General features: G+C 59.0%; 1 protein-coding gene across 4 annotated transcripts in view; it reads right to left on the bottom strand.

Moving 5' to 3' along the window:
- Positions 1-3,233: 3,233 nt before the first annotated feature.
- Positions 3,234-18,459, bottom strand: part of TPCN2 (two pore segment channel 2) — a 33,015-nt gene continuing 17,789 nt past the window's right edge. For 2 of the 4 annotated variants that reach the window (XM_061202209.1, XM_061202210.1), the window contains exons 12-25: positions 18,076-18,157; positions 17,816-17,902; positions 14,049-14,168; positions 13,889-13,948; positions 11,930-12,058; positions 11,177-11,226; positions 9,687-9,786; positions 7,631-7,702; positions 6,343-6,416; positions 5,747-5,828; positions 5,582-5,664; positions 5,178-5,259; positions 4,708-4,802; positions 4,119-4,579 (exon numbers count right to left, since the gene is read on the bottom strand). In XM_061202209.1, the coding sequence (XP_061058192.1) occupies positions 4,363-4,579; positions 4,708-4,802; positions 5,178-5,259; positions 5,582-5,664; positions 5,747-5,828; positions 6,343-6,416; positions 7,631-7,702; positions 9,687-9,786; positions 11,177-11,226; positions 11,930-12,058; positions 13,889-13,948; positions 14,049-14,168; positions 17,816-17,902; positions 18,076-18,157 (1,333 nt within the window). In that variant the 3' untranslated portion in view covers positions 4,119-4,362. Of the gene's footprint in view, positions 4,580-4,707; positions 4,803-5,177; positions 5,260-5,484; positions 5,665-5,746; positions 5,829-6,342; positions 6,417-7,630; positions 7,703-9,686; positions 9,787-11,176; positions 11,227-11,929; positions 12,059-13,888; positions 13,949-14,048; positions 14,169-17,815; positions 17,903-18,075; positions 18,158-18,459 lie in introns of those variants that run through there. The other 2 variants (XM_061202211.1, XR_009702259.1) reach the window with 2 other exon arrangements.

Genomic DNA, 18,459 nt, shown 5'->3' with positions numbered 1-18,459 from the left:
TGTATGCAAATGTGTGTCCATTATAAAGTTTAATTACACACCCATATCACCCAGATGGTCCTTCTCACTCTGCCCCCGTCTCCCCAGTGCTGACCCCTCTGCTGGATTACAGGCTGCCCCTGTGTTTCACTTTTAAGTAATCCTACTGCCAACGTGTACGTGCCCACACTATAGGGTTTAACTGTGGTTTTGAATTTTATAAATAATATGGTGCCACACGGAGTCTTCTGGAACTTGCTTTGTTCACTCGACATTGTGTTTCTAAGACTTGGTCACGTAGTTGTTTGTGGCTGGAGATCGTCCATGTTCATTGCTGCATAATATTCCACTGCATGAATAAACCTCAGCGTATGTGCATTCTGTTGGGGACATCTAGGTTGTGTCCATCTCTCTGCAGGGCTCACTTTGCTCTTTTGGACATTTTACCACCTGGCACACGTGGGCAGGGGGTTCTCTTGAGTGTGTACCTTGCAGGAGAATAAGGTATGTCATATTCAACTACAATAAATAAAGCCAAATTGTTTTCCAGAGAGACTGAGTCCATTTAAATTTCTTCCAAGTATATACAAAAGTTCTAATCATTCAGTTGGTTAGACTTCTTCAATTCTGACCTTGTAGTGACAGTGAAATTACTGCCATGTGGTTTTACTCTGCGTGTCACTAATTACTGGTGAGATCGAGCGTCTTTTCACATACTTGCTGGACTTGGGAGTTTGCTTTTCTGTGAAAAGCCAGTTCAAGCCCATTTTTTTTCATTGGTTTGTTTGTCTTTTCCTTGCTAATTTGTAGGCGCTCTGTATGTGGTCTAGATACAAGTCCTTCATCAGTTATATCTGTTACAAATATCTACTCCCAGGTTGTGCCTTGCCTACCTTATGGCATCTTTTTTCTTTTATTTATTTGGCTGCGTCAGGTCTTAGTTGTGGCACGTGGTTTCTTTAGTTGCAGCATGCGGGATCTTAGCTGCTTCTCTCTGGTATGGGCAGCCCCGGGCCCAAGGTCCAGGCCACGGGCACCCACACCACCTTGCCCCACCGGTGCCCCTGTGCTGCCCCACAGCCCTGCCCTCCCGCTCCAGCCATGCTCCCAGGTGGGTGCCAACCCCTTCCCCCTTCCCCCGGGCCTGCCCCCCCCACCAGGCCGGCTGTCTCCAACCTACTTCCTGCCAACACCCAGCCCAGGGCTCCCCGGTCCCTGGAGACACAGGCCCCGCCTCACACCCTAACCCAGGCCCCAGGGCTCCTCCAGCCACAGCCACCTCCCAGCCCGCTTCCTTCTGTCTTCATCAGGGCAGACACAGCAGCTCCCGGTGTCCTTGACTCCTGCCACTGTGCTGGGCAATCCCAGGGTCCTACAGGGCTGAGCCCCCTGCACCTGACACTCAGCCAGAGTGCTGGGGGGTGACCAGAGCCGCTGCAGCACAAGAAACAACAGGAGACCTCACCAGGGCCGCAAGGGTGTAGTGAGAAATGCGAGCACATGTTCTTTGTCAAACGCATCTTTGGTGCGGCCGTGATATCCTCTTGAGCTCCACGGAGCGCCTGGCTGGGGACAGAGGACACCGGGAGCACTGCAAACCGGGTGACCCCCACCAGCCCTGCCCCCCTTAACGAGCAGCCAAGCCCCAGCGCAGCCTTGAATTCGGCCCTAGTTCTCGTTCAGACAAAGGCTCAGAGGCTGGCATCACTTGACACAGGGAACTGACGCAGGGACGGGTGCCCCAGCTTGTGTTCAGAAGGCACCGGCACAGCAGGCACCAGCACCGGCTTCAGTTGTGCCCCCCACCCCCTGAGGGCAGAGCCCGCATCTCCCAGAGCCCAGCGTGGGCTGTCCGGAATTATCTGCCGCGGGACAGCATAATCAGAGGGGGCCTCTTTGCACACAAGACATGGAACGTGGACCCTCTGAGGTGGACCCTCAGCTGGGACCGGCACAAGGGCAGGGCAGATGGCACATCGCCCACGAGAACCAGGCTCACTCTGGGTGGACAAGCTTGCAGTGAGGCCGGGCTCCCAGCCTCGGACCACAGGCGGGTCACAGAGGAAGCAGGCCTCCAGGGGGCCTGGGAAAAGCAAGAAGCTATCCCCTGGGGATCACGGGGTCCAGCTTACACTGAGTCAGGTCAACTGAACCTGAATCCACCACTAGATGGCGCTCAGACCTGGATCCGGGGTGGAAATACAGCCAGAAGGCAGAGCAGCTGACCAAACAGGCCTCACCCTTGTCCCCAGAAGAGCAGGGCCTTGCTGAGGCAAGCTGGGTATCGACTTCTAAACCATGCTCCATGAGAGCCTCCCCACCCAAAAACAGCCTTCCAGGAAGGCAGCCTGCACAGGGGGGCAGGTCTGGGAGAGTCCTGTCTACCTCCAAAGGTCCCCAAAACCTGAGGAATATTGGGTGAATGCCCACAATTTCAGAAAAACTCCGGGATCAGAAACCACAATGTGCTTGGATACACAAAACGTTACCAGCAGTTAGAAAACCTCAAGCAGTTGGATTTCGTGACATTTTAGAAGTGCCGTTTTTTAGTTAAGCTTTCCTCTCATCCCATTTCCCAGACAAGCTGGGGAAGATTGAGATCACTTCCTGCAGTGAAGTCAGCATCTGTACCCTGATTTCCCCTTCAGTGCCCACAGCAGACATCACTAATAGATCCCAGCAACCCTTCCCATGAAGATTCCAATCCTTCTCAACAGAACCGCCAGGAGCTACCACCAACCCCTCGAACTGGCCCTTGAAATGAGAAACCCATTTATCAACCTGGATCAATGGCAGACCAAGTGGCAACGTGGCCTGCCACGCACTGCTCACTTTACCCTCCTCCCCACCCCAGCCCCCTCTGTCACACACCCTGAGGACACACCGCTGACTTATACATGTCTTTATGCAAATTAGAAAAAGGTGTCCCCCTCCTGGGGTAGACAGTCAATGCCAGGACACACCCTTGCAGCCAGGTACCCTTGTGCAGTGCACAACCTACACAACCATACCCAGGGGAGTGTTAAGCCCCGACAGTTGTTTTCTTCTTTTCTGTAATGCAAGTACCTGTCTTAAGCTTTGATTGCAGAGGCGTCCACTTCAAACACGGCTATCTCAAATAAACACATTGGCAGCCGCTCGATGAGATAAAGAGCCAGGCCACCTTCCTCCACTGAGGCTCCTTTATTTTAGAAATCTTGGTTGATTTTGATAACTGACCATTTGGACCACTTTTTTTTTTCTTCCTTGGCTTTAAATTCCTGCTCTTATGTTTTAAATTCACCAATAAAGAGTGAGCCCCTGAAACCCTCGATCCCACCAAAAGCATAACCCCAGGCCCACACTCTCTCTCTCTCTACCTGAGACCTCACTGTGTGGCCCCAGGTGTACTATGTAATTTCCAGGTCTTGTAAGTAATAAACCTTTATTTTTTCAAAGTTTCCTGACGGCGGTTGCTGAAAGGCATCTTGCTAACACAGTACGAACCACAAGGGCTGGTCCAACCACAGCACTGGCTTCTGACAGGCTGAGACCTGGTGGCCCCGTTCCAGAGAAGCACAGTCGTGTCGGAATAAGGATGACAACCTCATTCTGTGCAAGACTTATTGATGAAGATGACTGGCATTCTCACCCATAAAGAAACGCACCCAATCGCACTCACACGAGCCATAAAATAATAAAACAGTCCAGATTCTTATCATGTAAAACCAGGATCCCAAGCTTAATGCCCTGGAAAGCTGCCGGGTGGCCTGTGCGGGCCTCACGTGGGCCTCTGGTCCCTGAAGGCCACCAGCAGTGAAGGCACCACGGAAATCACAGGGCACAGGGGGAGGGCCGCTGCCTCTCCCTTTCACACTGTCTCAAAGGTCCCTGTGGAGTCACCCTCTTTCCACATTTAGAAAAATAAGTCTCAGGGAAGCAGCTTGTAAAAGAAAGTGGTGTGGCCAGCGCCCGAGGGGCTGCGGAGGCGGCCCAGCTCGGCTACAAAGCAGAGCCTGCGTCTGTCCCAGCCTCGGTGCGCTCGGTGGTTCTGCCCAAGGGAAAAGCCTCTCCACTGGGCCGCAGCCGCCTCCTCCCCCGACCGGCGCCCCTCCCGAGGCCGCATCACCTGCCGCCGCCCCAGCCAGGAAGGCGCCTGGACGTCACCTGCACAGCTGCAGGTGCGGGTGGTGGCTCAGCTTCTCTATCAGCTCCTCCTCCGTGGGCTCCTCCAGGACATCCCTGCGGAATCGGGGACAGCATGGACGGGGAGCCCTGGGCACCTCCAGAGGAGCAGGTGAGCACAGCTGACGCAGAAGCCCCGTCAGCGCTCGGGATGAGGGGCCCCTCGGAACCACCCCCCAGGGACTCGGGTCCATCTCTGGGATGCGTACGTGGCGTCCCTCAAAGCCCGGGAGGACACCTCTCCGCGTGGCTGTAACAACACAGCAAACGCTCAGAGACGGCAGTTTGACCACCCGGGGCTGACTCTGGAACGACTGTCACTTCTCTGAACCAGCAGAGGGACACTCTCCAGGTTACCATGGAGAAGAGAAGGGCGAGGCTTCCTCGGGCCACCTGGCTACACCCACCAACAGAATCACCTGGAGACCACCGGAACCTGAGGGTACGTCCCCAAATATGCTCACCGGACAGCAGGACAGAATCCCGGTCCCGCAGCAGAAGCAGAGGCAGACCCCGGGCTCGTGGGGACCAACCGCCCGCCCACTGCCTCCGCCCTCCACGCACCTGAACAAGAGCTCCACGGTCACCTCAGAGGTGGCCTCTAGGTCCCCTGTGAGGGACTGCAGGTGACTGCGGCGGTCCCACTTGTGAAGGAAGTTCTGGCAAGAGGGAGGGAGGGACGGGTGGCCAGTAGGCGTGGGCCCTGCGTGGAACCAGCCTTGTCCCCCTACCCCAACCCCCCAGTGTCGGCCTGGCTGAGAAGCCCACCCTGGACATCGGGACCCAAAGCCACCAGCTCCTACGGGAGCACATGCCTGAGAGCCCTCCTCCAGCCCCCCTCCCACAGGTCAAAGGTCAGGAGCATTCCAAGAGGCCCCCAGCAGCCAGGGCGAGCAGCCCTAAGGGAGGACGGAGCCCGAACCCACCAGGGCTGCCCGAACCCAGCACGGCCTCTTTGGACCAAGTTCCAGGTGGGCCCCCATCACCAAGTTAGCAACTCCGACTGAGAAGAGCCCGGGCAGGGTCGCCGATACCTCCAGAATCAGAGCCAGGAACAGGTTGACCCAGATGACGGACGACACCAGCCACCATAGCACAAAATAGATCTTGGACCACCTGCGGAGAACGAGGAGGCCGCCGGGGCCGCCCATGAGCCGAGCGCGGCTGCTCCCGCGACGTCGCCGTTCCCGCCCTCGAGCTGGCCCAGCCTGGCCTTTAGGGGCGCTCGGCCAGCTGCCGGGCGGCACGGCCGGCGAGAGCGGGGGCCGGTCTGAGCTCTGCCAGCTCCAGGCTGAGCCCTTTCACCCCATGAGCCCCGCCGTCTCGGCCCCCAGCAGCCACCTGCTCCTCCACGCGCCCCGCCGTCCCCAGGAGGTGTAGACCCAGACGCGCTCCCCGTGCAGAGCCGCGGTCGGGGCCGCCAGGACGGGTCACTCACGGGCCCGCGTAGCGTCGGAAGGCATCCAGGAACACCTGCCAGTTGTTCACGACCATCACGTCCCACAGAGTGACCAGGGCGGCCTGTGGGGCGGCAGACGCAGGGTCCAGGAGGCCGCGGGAGGCGGAGGCGGGGGTCCCGGGGGGCGGGGGGTGCAGGACTCACGGCAAAGTCGTCAAAGTTGTTGGTCCAGTACTCTAGCTGCTCGAAGCTCCCGCAGGGCGCGGAGCCGTCGTCAGGGGCCAGGCTGGTGGGGGCACAAGCCGGGTCGCTGTGAGGCGGGGGCAGGACCCACACCCGGGCGCCGTGGCACCGCCGCGGCCCCTGCTCGGCGTGGACCCAGCCGGGCCCCTGAGAAAGCGGGGGGAAGAGGAGACGGCCCCCGACCTCGGAGGCGCTGAGGGCAGCGAGAAGCCGAGCGCTGTGGACACACACGGCCAGCGGCCGGCCCGGGGGGCCCTCGGCCCTACAGTTCAGGCCTGGCCCTGGATGCCCCCTCTGCCAGCGCGCGGCCTGGCCTGCAGGTCCAGAAAGGGGCACGGCTGGGGGCTCTGAGCCGGCACGGGAAACACCCTCAGGGCAGGTTCTAGGGAGGGCTTCGGTGAGGGGCGGGTGGGTGGAGAGGCCAAGGAAGAAAGAGGAGCCAGGAGGCCCCTCCTGGGGAGCTGAGCCTCACCCCTCCACCCCCCGCCCTGCCCCGTCACCCCGGCTCCAGCGCCCCCAGAGGCGAGGCGCTCTCTGCACCTAGGAGCCCCCCTCACCTGCTGTTTCCAGGAGCCACGATGACGCCTCGGAACAGGATGATGCCGATGACAGCAAAGACGTAGTAGACCACCTAGGGAGGCAGGCGGGGCCTGTCAGCACCCCCCAGAGGGACCCCCGCAAAGCCAGGCTGTGGCCTGCGAGGGCAGCATGCCAGCAGGGATTCCCAACTGCGGGCACTGCCGGCCTCCCCGGGAACACTGGGGCTCCCAGGCACCTGCGCCAGAGGGAAGCGGGAAGGAGCCACCGTTGGGAGCCCCAAGATAAACCAGAGGCCCAGGGGTAAGAACTGAGGCTGTCCACCCCTCCTCCAGGGCTGGTATGGCAGGAAGAGGGTTCCACTGAGAACAGGGCAGCGAGGGCCAGGGGACGGCGTGCCGTGGAAGGGTGGCGGGAGCTGGCCAGGTCCCTCCGGAGAAGTCCCACCACTCTCCCCACGTCCTTCAGGAGACGTCTGAGTGCACCACTGGGCAGCCTTGTGCCACAGTCAGAGAAGGGGCTGCTGGCCGCCCCTGACCTGTCCCCAGCATGCCCGGTGGGGGGCGAGGGGTGCAGGGAAGAGGCGCACACCCCAGGCTAACCCAGCCCCCCTCTGGGCCTCAGTTTCCTCCACTGTGCAAATTGGGGGCTGGGGGGCAGTGACCGAAGCAAGGTACCACCTCTAGCATCCCATGACAGCCCAGAGCGCCACAGGAGCCCCCTTATTGTCCAAAACAAGAAGCAGCAGGGCTTTGTCACCTTCTCTCCTGCCCTCCAGGCCTCATGCCTGGAGCAGCACCCAGGGTCCCTGCTCACGGGGCCCTGCCCCGCCTGGGCCACAGGGTAGAGTCAACAGCAGGGGGGTGCGGGAAGGGCTGACCCCAGGGTGGGGGACATCGCGGCTCTCTGAGCAAAAGTGACTGTGAGTTCTCGAAATCTCTCTGAGCAAGGATGGTTGACCAAACCCGACTGGGGGCTCTGGGGGCCCTGAGGGGTCCCTGGTGCCTCTTACATCTTTCATCTTCTCAGTGTGGCCCCTGGCCCAGGACACAGGAGGGATTCAGAAGTGACCAAGAGGATCTCTGGCTCGGGAAGGGGTGTGGTCAGGCAGCACCTCCAGCCAGACCAGCCCCGAGCTCCTCTCTCTGGCTTCCTGCCCTGCCCTGTGCTTCCTGGGCCCTGGTCACCCGCTCCCCTAACACAGGGACCCTCCTTCCGAAGGCCACCAGCTTCCTGTTGAGCTCTGGCTCCCCATCCAACGGTCCAGCTCCACTCCCCCGAGGGGCCAGCGCAGGCAGCCAGACTCACCGCCAGGATCCCGCCGAAAGCCCGCATGTTTTTGATCAGGTCCAGGATGGTACTAGCCACCACGGCCATCAGCTGAGACAGGGAGAAAGCACAGACCCGATTCCTCCTGGTCCCACTGAGGTAACACCAACCCGCCCACCACCCAACGCTGACCTGGAAAAGCAGGAGGAGACTGGTGACTTCCCAACCCACACACCTGTACACGCACCTGTACACACCCACAGGCCCCCATACACACCTGTATACCCATACCTGTCCACACACCCCACAGCTACCCATACATGCCTCACCTGTACACACACCTGTACACACACCCATACACACCTCACCTGTACACATACCTGTACACACGCCCACAGGCCCCCATACACACCTGTATACCCATACCTGTACACACACCCCAGCTACCCATATACGCCTCACCTGTACACGCACCTGTACACACACCCACAGGCCCCATACACACCTGTATCCACATACCTGTACACACACACGCTCATACCTCCATGCCCACCCATACATACTCACACTTGTGTACACCCACCCACGCAGATGCATATACCCCCTTCCCTGCAGATACCTCCACCCACCCAGCCTCAGATGGGTCTAAGTCCAAGCCCCTTGGTGAAGCCATGGTGTGCAGGGCCGAGGCCCACACTGCCCACCAACCCACTCAGGCCGGGTCAGCTCCTCCCTGGTCTGGATGCTCCTAAGAAATGCCGACCTGGAGACGGCCAGTCAGCCCCGGGTGACAGGGTTTGAGATGGGGCCTCAGAGACCCCGTCAGGAACCCCAGCTACAGGCCACCCTGAGCCCCGGAGAAGGGCTTTCCGAGCAGCCTGGTTACCCCACCTGGTAAGTCAGGAGAACACAGCGCTGGATGGTAGCAGGCGGGGACCATGCTGTACGTGCGTGCACATGTGATTATGTGCATGTATGTACGTGCACGTGCACGTGTGTACAGGCGTGTACAGGTGATCACGCATGCGTGTACGAGCGCATACGTGTGATTATTTGTGTATGTATATACAGTTGTGCTTGTATAAGCGTATATTGTGTGTGCTCTAGTGTATGTGTATGTGTGTGTGTGATTACATGCATGTGTGTGTACAACTGTGTGTGGTTACACGTATACACGTGTCGGTGTATGCACGTGTATAGTCATGTGTATGTGTGAGATGACGCATGTGATTGTGTGGATGTGTGATTACATGTGCATGTGTATAATCGTATGTGTGCTCGTGGGTCTGTGTGTGTGTGATCACATGCCTGCGTACACTATGTGTATACGCGTGTATAATCACAGGTGTGTGTGTGTGGTGTGTATGAAGGCCTCAGGGCAGCAGCCCCCCTCTGCACCCAGGACCCCCCCCCCCGAGCCCCCTTCAGATGGGAAATGCCCCTGGGTGACAGGTCACTCCCCTGACAGGCCAGGAGCGCAGCTTGGTAGGAAGGACAGACGTGCACAGGGGAAGGACCTGGACACTTAGAAAGGGGTCAGATATCCTCGGTTTCTTTTCTCCCGAAAAGCGCTTAGGAAAGCAGACGGGAGCCTCCGGGCCGGGCGGGAGCTGGGCCTGAGCACCCGACCCCCGCCTCCCCTCCCCTGAAGGTGGGTGTTACTCCGGGTGGGAACATTAAGAGAAACCGAGGCTCAGAGACGGACACAGGCCGCCCCACTCCTGCTCTGGGGGTCCTGGAAATGAGCACCAGTAGCCACCAGCAGCCCGTGCCGAAGGCCTTTCAGAAACGCAGGATGCCTGGAAGCACACCAGTTCCTCGCAAAGGTCAGGGACCCCAAGGAGCACGAGGCCACCCCTGCAACCGGCCGAGGGGCTTCACACGGGTCCCCCGCACCCCTTGCTGTCCTCACCCACAAAGCAGGGCTGGGCACTCATACTTCCAACCGCCGCCAGCATGGCCCAGCCGCAGTGCAGGGCGGGGCCGCAGCCCGAAGGGCCCCAGGTGGCGGGGGCAGTGCTCGGCCCCGTTCCCTGCCCGCCAGGCACACCCGCTCCCAGAGCAAGGCCACGGCGTGCGCAGGCGGGGGTGGTACCTCCATGCTGGGAATGACGCGCAGGAAGCGGAAGACTATAAGCATGTTCACCAGCCGGGTCACGTCCCACAGCGACAGCAGGCCCAGCATCTCTGGCTTCCTGCGGAGACACGTGGAGACGGGTTGGGGGAGGCCGGGAGGCCAGCGAGGAGCAGACGGGAGACACGGGGTCCAGAGACAGAGACGCAGAGACTCAGAGAGAGCCACAGAAGTGCCGGGAACGCGCCCCGTAGCCAACCCCAACCGGACAAGCTCCATCGTGACAAGAGGGCAGAGCCTGAGCCGCCCACGCCTGCAGCCCCTGGCGGTCACGGCAACATCTTCCAGGGCACAGCCCCCCACAGTGCCGCAGGGCTACCCGACCCCCGTCCTACACAGGAGAACACTGAGGTTCCGGACGCCCAGCTCGGGTCCCAGCAGAGCCAGGAGAGACGGGGCCCCGACCCATCCCCTATCCTCTGACCCCATTCCCTAACCTCTGAGCCATCCCCTGAGCCCTGACCCTGTCCCCTTGGTGTCCCTCATGGCCTTACTGGCCTCTCATTTCTATTTAAATTTAAACCCATTCTCACCCAAGATGTTACCCCCCCACCCCAGCCCACCCCGCCTCCCCAGTGCGGGTTTTAGCGCACTTGAGAAACAAGGTGAGCCGGCCCCAAGGTGCCGGGCGGTGCAGCAGCCCCACTGCTCCCAGGGCGCAGGTCCCCGCCGAGGACCGCACAGCCCCCGTCTTCCCGACACAGACCCTTCCCGGGACCCTAAGGAGCTGCAGCCTTCCAGCTCCATCCCCGTCTTGGGCAACTCCCAGCCGCTCCACTGAGACGGAAGCAGCCCAGCAGAGGGCCCAAGACACCAGGGCTGCCCGAGGGCCCAAGGTCGGCACGCATGCTTGCTGGCGGCTGTACTCTGGGCAGCGAGACCCCGAGGCTGCCACAAGCCACACTGTGAGGCGCCCTGGGACCCCTGGCCAGATGTCCATCGCTCTGCGTGGCTAGAACACGTGGCAGCGTGAGTTCAGCGAGCCCCGGGCCATCCCTGCCATCTACAGGGAGGTGAACTGACATCCAGGGTGGGAGGTGACGACCCCGGGTCCCAGGGCCTCCAACCAGAGGAGGGCCCCAGCCCGATTCCAGTGCCCCCAGGACCTCCCTGCTTCTGGCCCCCAGCACACCTGGGCCCCGCGTCCCATCCCGGGGTGGGGGTCAGGGGGCGCTGAGCCAGGGCACTGCAGGCGGCACCTCCACAGCTTCCCGTCCCGGCTCTGGGAACGCTACCCTTCTGAAGGCGGCTACGAAGCACAAGCACAGAGTCCCCAAGAGCGATGAGAAGGGGCCTGTCCCCATAGGCCTCAGCAGGGCAGGAGCCGCGGCCGCTCCCCCGACAGTTGGGTGTTTGGCTCTAGAGCTGCCCAGGCCAGCGGCCAGAAGCCGGGCGCACACCCTTCCCCGGGGCGCTAGCCAGGCCTCCCTGGGTCCTCCACAGTCACATACCAGCCCGGGTGTGGGAAGCGGTACACAGCCAGAGTTGAGATCTCCAAAACCTTTAATCACAAAAGAAAAGAAGCTCGCTACGGCAAGGCTCACTGGCAGCTCTAACACGCTGTCCCCAAAGGGGGTTCCGGGAAGAAATCAGGACCAGGGGGGTCCTATCCCCACGGTGGGTGCCACGTGGGGACATCCTGCAGCTGAGAAAGACACCTGGCCTCAGGAGTCGGGCTGCACACACGAAGGGCAGGGCTCGGGAAGGGCCGGCCGAGTCCCGGGCACGGGAGAAGCTACTCGGTCAGCTGTCTCCCTCCTGCTCCCAGGGGCCCACAGCTCTAATCCATCAAATACGAATACGTGTCACGCCAATATCGCCGCTGTGACACGCCCACCGGGCGTGGCCCCTCACTCCACCAGGCCCTGGGGAAGGGTGTCCCGAGACCCGCAGTGCCTGAGAACCCCTGCCCCTCCCTCGCCCACGTCGAGGCCCCACTGGGCAGCGGGGACTGCGGGTTCCCTCCGGGCCTCCCTCAGGGGTCGGGAGAGGCAGCCTGCCACCGCAGCCCACCTCCACCCACGATGCGCAGATGCAGCAGAAACCAGCCTCCTGTAGCCGCCCGCCAAGCAGCTCAGCCGGGGGAAGCCAGCCCCTGCATCACCGGAGGCGGGAGCCCCAGCAGCCGCGGCCCCCGGGCCCAGCCAGACACCGAGCACTCCCCGCCCGCCCGAGAGCGCGCCTCGGCCCGTCTCAGACTTTACCAGCAGGACGATGGCGAGGAGCCCATCGAACACATTGCTGGAGGAGACCAGGTACCCCTGCAGGCCCAGCGCGAACACCTTGAGCAGCATCTCCAGCAGGTAGTACAGGATGAAGACGCAGTTGAGAATCTGAAAAGGGAGAAGCGGGACCCGGCGTTCAGTCCCGGTACCGCCCGGCTCCCCAACCGCCCCTGCCCCCCGCCCCCCCACCCCACCGCAATGGGGCCCAGGAGGGATCCACGCGGCTTGGACGCCACAGGGCCCCTTGCATCCCGCCCTGCTGCACACGACGAAACCCACCACGGGAGCTGCACACGGCGAAATCCCGCCCCTGCCGGAGCCACGTGACCCTCTCCTCCTACTTCTCTGCTGCCCCTCGGCCCCTCTGGGCTGCTCTTCCTGAGCCCCCCACACCCCCAGACACGGGCATCTTCAGTGCCCCCTTCTTGCCCCATACCCTCTCCTCGGGTGACCTGCACCCCGTGCACGGCTTCAACAACAATTCGCACGTCTGCATCCCCCGACCCAGACTCCCCCCACCATCCGACGGGCCCTCAACCCCCCAGGCCCGGTGTCTCCCAGCCCCACATCATTTCTATGCTGGCAGGGCCTGGGTCACCCACACCTGCCCCATGGCTCCCTCCCCACGGCCACAGCCGGAGCCCCACCCCCAGGCCTCTCTCCCCTGGCCCCCTCGGGGGTCTCCGCCTCCAACCTGGCCCCTCTGGTCCAATCTCCTGGGGACACCGGGCAGTGTCCTTCCCTAACGGAAACTCCTGGCTCTCAGCGTCCTCCTCCCAGTTGCTGGGGGGATGTGTTTAGGAGGCCTCATCATCAAAGCTGGTCTCAGGCTATGGGGTCACTGTCTTTTTTGAAGCCACTAAGTAAAGTATCAAGTAGCTCTTCCCTTAGAGGGGGCTACGTCGGGGTGGGGTGAGGGGGGTCATGGGGTCAGCTGAGCACTGCAGTCACCTTGCCCGGTGTCCAGTCTAAATTCTATATTCTTAGCCAATGCTGTCTCATTCACACCTACACAGAGATCACCGTTAAAGGCAGAAGAATAAACATTTCTGACCCTGCATTATGAGCAGTTATCAAGGGGCGTAAAATGATGGAATTCTGCAAAGTCACCTCAAGAACCCTACGTGGCATTGATCTGCCCAGAAGTCTCTCATAAGCAATCAAGCTGACTCGAGTGCTTAAAAAAACTATTGTTAAAAAAGATAAAATACAGGTCAACTGTATCCAACTTGACATTTGTCAGGAATAAAAACCAGCCACCTCTGCAATATGTTATTCACACAGAGGAGACTGAACAATTCCTGTCGAATCCAGGAAAAAAAAAAAATTAGGAAAGTAGAAAATTTGATTTTCTTTAAGTGTAAAATAGAGGAATTTCAAATAGCAGGTCAAGAAGCCACTTCTTCAATTTTGATGCTGTAAGTTTAACTCTATGTTTAATATACATGACCTAATGGGTCATTTTTTAATTGGACAAATCAAGCTTTTCTTATATAATTAGAGAACATTCAATGGTTTTCATCAACTTAATATCATTCATAATATATTTCATTAAAATAAACTTTAAAATACATGCTTTGTGAAGGTCTGGCATTAAGTAATATGGGCGGGGGGTGGGGGGCGTGTACAGCTTTTTGCTTAAAATCCAAAATGGAAAAATTGTTTTTAAGTTCCTAAGGAGTTTGACAAGACCTCAGAATGTTAGGAAAGGAATTCTCTCTACACAACTCTCCCTCCGCCATCCGGCCCGCATGCCGGCTCACCCGGGGCTCTGCACGGGCTCCCGGCTGCCCTCCCATGGCCGGCACCCCAACCCCTGGGCCATCCCTGTGATGCACTAGAACAGCCCAGCCTCCCAGGGACCTGGGGCCCCAGGTGGGGAGGCTGTGCCCTCTACCCCTCTAACTCCCCATCACCTCGCACGGCTGGAGAGCTCACCCCCAGCACGAAGTCATCACGGTCCTCGGGCAGCACATCTGCATCCAACACCAGGAACACCTGCGGAGCCAGAGCGGACGGCAACTCAGCCCCGAAGCCAGGAGGAAGGGCAGGTGAGAGATCTAGGGGGTGGGAGACGCCAGGGCAAATCCTCACTCACACAGATGGTCACGAGGTTTCCAAGGGCCATGAGGTTGCCCAGGTAGTCAAAGTAGCGGTGGCCGAAGAGGAACTGGGCGCTCTGCAGAAACAGAGACCGGTACCCGGGCCGCGGCGGGTGCTGGGGGGACACACACGCTCAGAAACATGCCGGAGGTGGCCATGGCCACAGGGGCCCAACGATGCCTGTACCCACTTATCCTGGGATTTGACCTCTTCCTACCTTACTTCCTATCCCAGGCTCTCCAGCCTAAGGAAATCGTCTCAAACACAGTAACGGTTTTATGCGCAAAGATGTTCATCACAGTCTTTCTAACACCGAGAGACGTGGAAATAACCCAGACGGCCATTGATGCTGTAAGTAACCCGTGACGGACTATCCCACAGTCGTCTTAAATGTATGCAAAGCGCCATGTGAAAATACATGTATAAATTACATGCTAATAACTATGAAAACTCAGCACAGAACGAAGGGACCTCACACACTATGACCAGGCTGGAGTGGAACTCAAAGGAGGGCAATTAGGCAACAAATACTAACGTGAAGACACCCGTCAGACCCAGCACTCCCATGCTCGGCACCCCCCAGCGCCAGGACAGAGGCGCAGGGCGGTCACCGCAGCATGAGACGGACCACGCCTGCGCTGTCCCACGCAGGGGCCCCTCACTGCACGTGGCCACTTGATTTAAATTTAAATCCGATCAAATTAAACACTCGGCTTCTCTGTCACGACAGCCACATCTCAAGTGGGATGAGGACACCCATGGAGCTCTGACCCAGCCCCAAACTCAGATGCATGGTCCCTCGGTGACAGACAGCCGCAGCCTGACCCGGTAAGAATGTTCCCAATCTTCCCACAGTCCTCCACGTGGGAACTGGTGCCCAGAGGCCACCTGCCCACACTAGTACGGTGCGGGTGCAGAGGGAATTAGGTACCAATTCCCTCTGCACCCGCACCCAACCCTGCTGCACCCCAGCGGGTGGCTTCCTGTTTGCCCAGTGACTGCAGACCAGCTCCAGGCCAGGCAAACCGGCAAACGTCTCTGTCTCCCTGTGGGCTGGACCACAACTTCTCCAAGGGAGTGTGAACCCTGGCCTTGGGGAAGGCACCCCCTCCCAACTCTGCTCTTCCTCAGGCATCTCCCTCACCCCTCAGGTACCGCAGAGTTTCCTCGTATCTTACAGTTACTCTTTTATCACAGTTGACACTTCTTAATGTTAAACTTCCCCTGCTAAACCCACTATGTGGTTTCTGTCTCCTGCTTGGACCCAGATTGATATATTAGCCAAGAGAGAGTTCAGCATTATCCATGGTGTTTAAATGGTTACAAGAAGTATGGACTCATAGATTACCTTGTTATCAAGAAATAACAAACCTTGAAATGATTTCAGTGGTTGTCTCTGGTAAGGGGAACAGCTGGGTGGGTTTTTCTATTTTTCTCTACTACCTATAATGAATGACTGCTATGCTTTTAACCCAAAAAGCTTCTTATTAAAAGAAAAACAGACTTTCAGAAGCTGGCACAGTACCTTCTCTACAACCAGTTAGCAAGAACTGACCAGCACTGGAGGCCAGGCTGATGGACAGGGGTTGACCACACATGGGAGGGCTCTCGTGAAAGGCTCATGTTTTCCTGGTGTCAGCCTGCCTGGAGAACGCCTCTCTTCAGCAGCGATTCCAAATCCACAGGCTGCCAGGGCACCTGGGACAAGCCCCCACATGCTAACAATCCATGAAGCACCTGCCTGCCCCCTTGCAATCAGCATTTCGGGGTAAGAGGCTGTCATAAAACCAAGGCAAGGACACCACAGCTCCCCAAACCTCTAGGACCCAAACTCCCACCTCAAATCACAATTCTGGACTTTAGACCCAGGGAGCTGTGGGAAGAGAGAACATCCCATGGACCACACTAGGAAAGGCGTGGCCAGAGCAGGGGCGTGGTTAGGGCAGGGGCATGGCCTGCGTGTTAGACCATTCCTGAGTCTGTGCCCAGCATGTGCCCTGCTCCGCCAGTCACAACCACAGCACATCCTTTTTGATATCATCAGATCCTGATGCCAGAAGAGGAAGGGAGAGTTGGTTTTGGAAGACCCGGACCCAGCAGCATCCTACAGGCCAGCAGGCAAGTGCCCAGGGAGAGCCTGGCTGGCCCAGTGGACCCCACCGAGCGAACCCTGAGAAAGGAGCCCACCTTCCCAGAAGTCTTCCTGCCCAGTTCAGCCTGCACCCAGAAAAGGGCTGGATCACATGACAGCTGCCAAGAGCTGCGTCCTGGGCCCAGCAAACCTCCTGCCCCAGGATGAGGACCATCATCTAGAAAGGTGCTTCCTGATTTTCTATCATTTGAGGACCACTGTCACAGTTTCTGCAAAATCTGCATCTGATGGCACGTACTTACTATTTCCTTCGAGTCACCTGGAAGCAGACACTGTTGCTTAGCCTCTTCCCAAGAGAGGTGCGATGTGCACTAGCATACAAAGTGTCCGCCTATGTGTCCCTACAACCATCTCCCGTGCCCCGAGGGTACCGCAATGAGTATGCTGCTGACAACAGACATGCTACGTACGCACCCCCCGGAGCTCCAGGCCCAGCAGGGCCTGCCTCCAGGTGACCTGGAAAGACCTCAGGAAAACATGTTCTTAGGAAAACCACCTCTGACCGGGGCCTGAGGCCACGGAGGCTGACCACAAGACCTGGAGAAGCTGACATTTGTTGTGGGCTAAGATGTATCCCCCAAAATTGTATTTTGAGATCCTGACCCCCACAACCTCAGATGTGACTGTATTTGGAGTCAGGGTCTCCTAAGAGGAAATTAGGGGGAAATGAGGTCACTGGGGTGGGGCCCTAGTCCAATGTGACTTGGGTGCTTATAAGAGGAGGAGACCGGGACACAGACACACACAGAGGGACGACCCTGTGAGGACACAGGGAGAAGACGGCCGTCTACACATCAGGGAGAGAGGCCTCAGGAGGACCCAGCCCTGCCCACACCTGGATCTCAGACTTCCAGCCTCCGGGACTGGGAGATAATAAGCCCCGTTACTTAAGCACCTCCAGGCTGTGGTATTTGTTACAGAAGCTGAGCTGACTGACTCAACGGTGACACAGAGCTGCTAGGAGTCCGATCAGCAGGAGATGTCCGATTCCACCTCTTCACTCCAATCCCCGTTCGAGTCCGGCTTGGCCCTTTCAAGGCCAAGTGGCTGCAGTGGCAGCCCCCTCCGCTGCCCCCACGGTCTGCCTGTGAACAGCTCGGCTGTCTCTCAGCACCTCTGCCACCCCCCTCACCCACCCCACCCCACCCCCCCGCCTCCCACAAACCTGCTACGTAAAATGCAGGCGGTCCAGGGTCTTATGGACACAGCACTGAGCTGGATGCTGAGGCCCACTTGGTAACTTTAAAAATCAGTGTCAAGGACAACAAACAAAGGTTTTAGACAAACTCAGGAACCCCCCCAGGTTAGGACACATGGGAAGAGGATAAAAGTCTACCACGGAGACGGAGAAAACTGTTTGGAAAGTTCCTCTGGGTCAAGACAACAGTCCCTGTGGTCTGTGAATTTCATGAGGTCAACAAAATCTCCCCAAAAGCCACACCATCTCTGTTCCCACGCACCATCCTAGGGACCAGAATCCCTGGGAAGGCAAGTCCTGGCATGGGTCACTAAGCGTGACCCAGATGATCAATGCCAACAGACACCGAGGACTTCCCCCTAACCCCGGGTGGCCCTGGCACTGGGCAGGTGACTCCGGTCTGGCCCGTTACCTCTTTAATCACCCTTTTGTCAAACTCATCGAAGAGTTTCTGAAACTCGTCGGCTGACAGCAGGTCCCCACTGCGGGAATGCAGCTTCTGCAAAGCAGGAAAGCACAGGTCAACCGACCAGCTGGGCTGAGGGCAGGAGGGGGGAGCTGCCCCTGGCCCCACCCGGACTGGGCCAGCCCGGCTGATCCGCAATGACACCCACTTGACGCCCGGAGCCCAGAGGCGCTGGCAGGGGAAGGCGGGGGCGGGGGTACCGGTACCTCCGTGATGGCCTGTTTGCGGTCACTACCCAGCTGGACTTTCTGAAGCACCCGCAGGAAGTCCTGGGGCTTCACCCCGACTCTGTGGGGAAAACGCCCCCCCGTGAGCCCAGCCAGCTCAGCACCCTCGGGCGCCCCAACCTCTGGCCTGAGCAGCCCCGGGCAATGACAGGGCCTCCAAGAAGGAGCGCCTCATGGTTCTCCTGTCTCCAAAACCCTGAGACCTCATCTTCCACCTTAGAGAGGAGCAGCTGAAGCTGGGAAGGGGGTGCAATCCGACAGGCCCCGCGGCTAACGAGCAGGGGGCACTGAAGCTTCCCCGGTGACACGGCCTCCAAGCCAGGCGGCAGAGTCGATGTGTGTCCCGGGCCCCTCTGGTCCCAA

The sequence above is a fragment of the Eubalaena glacialis genome, chromosome 10, assembly GCF_028564815.1.
Source record: "Eubalaena glacialis isolate mEubGla1 chromosome 10, mEubGla1.1.hap2.+ XY, whole genome shotgun sequence".
In the NCBI taxonomy this organism is placed as follows: domain Eukaryota; kingdom Metazoa; phylum Chordata; class Mammalia; order Artiodactyla; family Balaenidae; genus Eubalaena; species Eubalaena glacialis.
The sequence above is the reverse complement of the archived record's forward strand: the minus strand, read 5'-3'. Positions and strand labels throughout refer to the sequence as shown.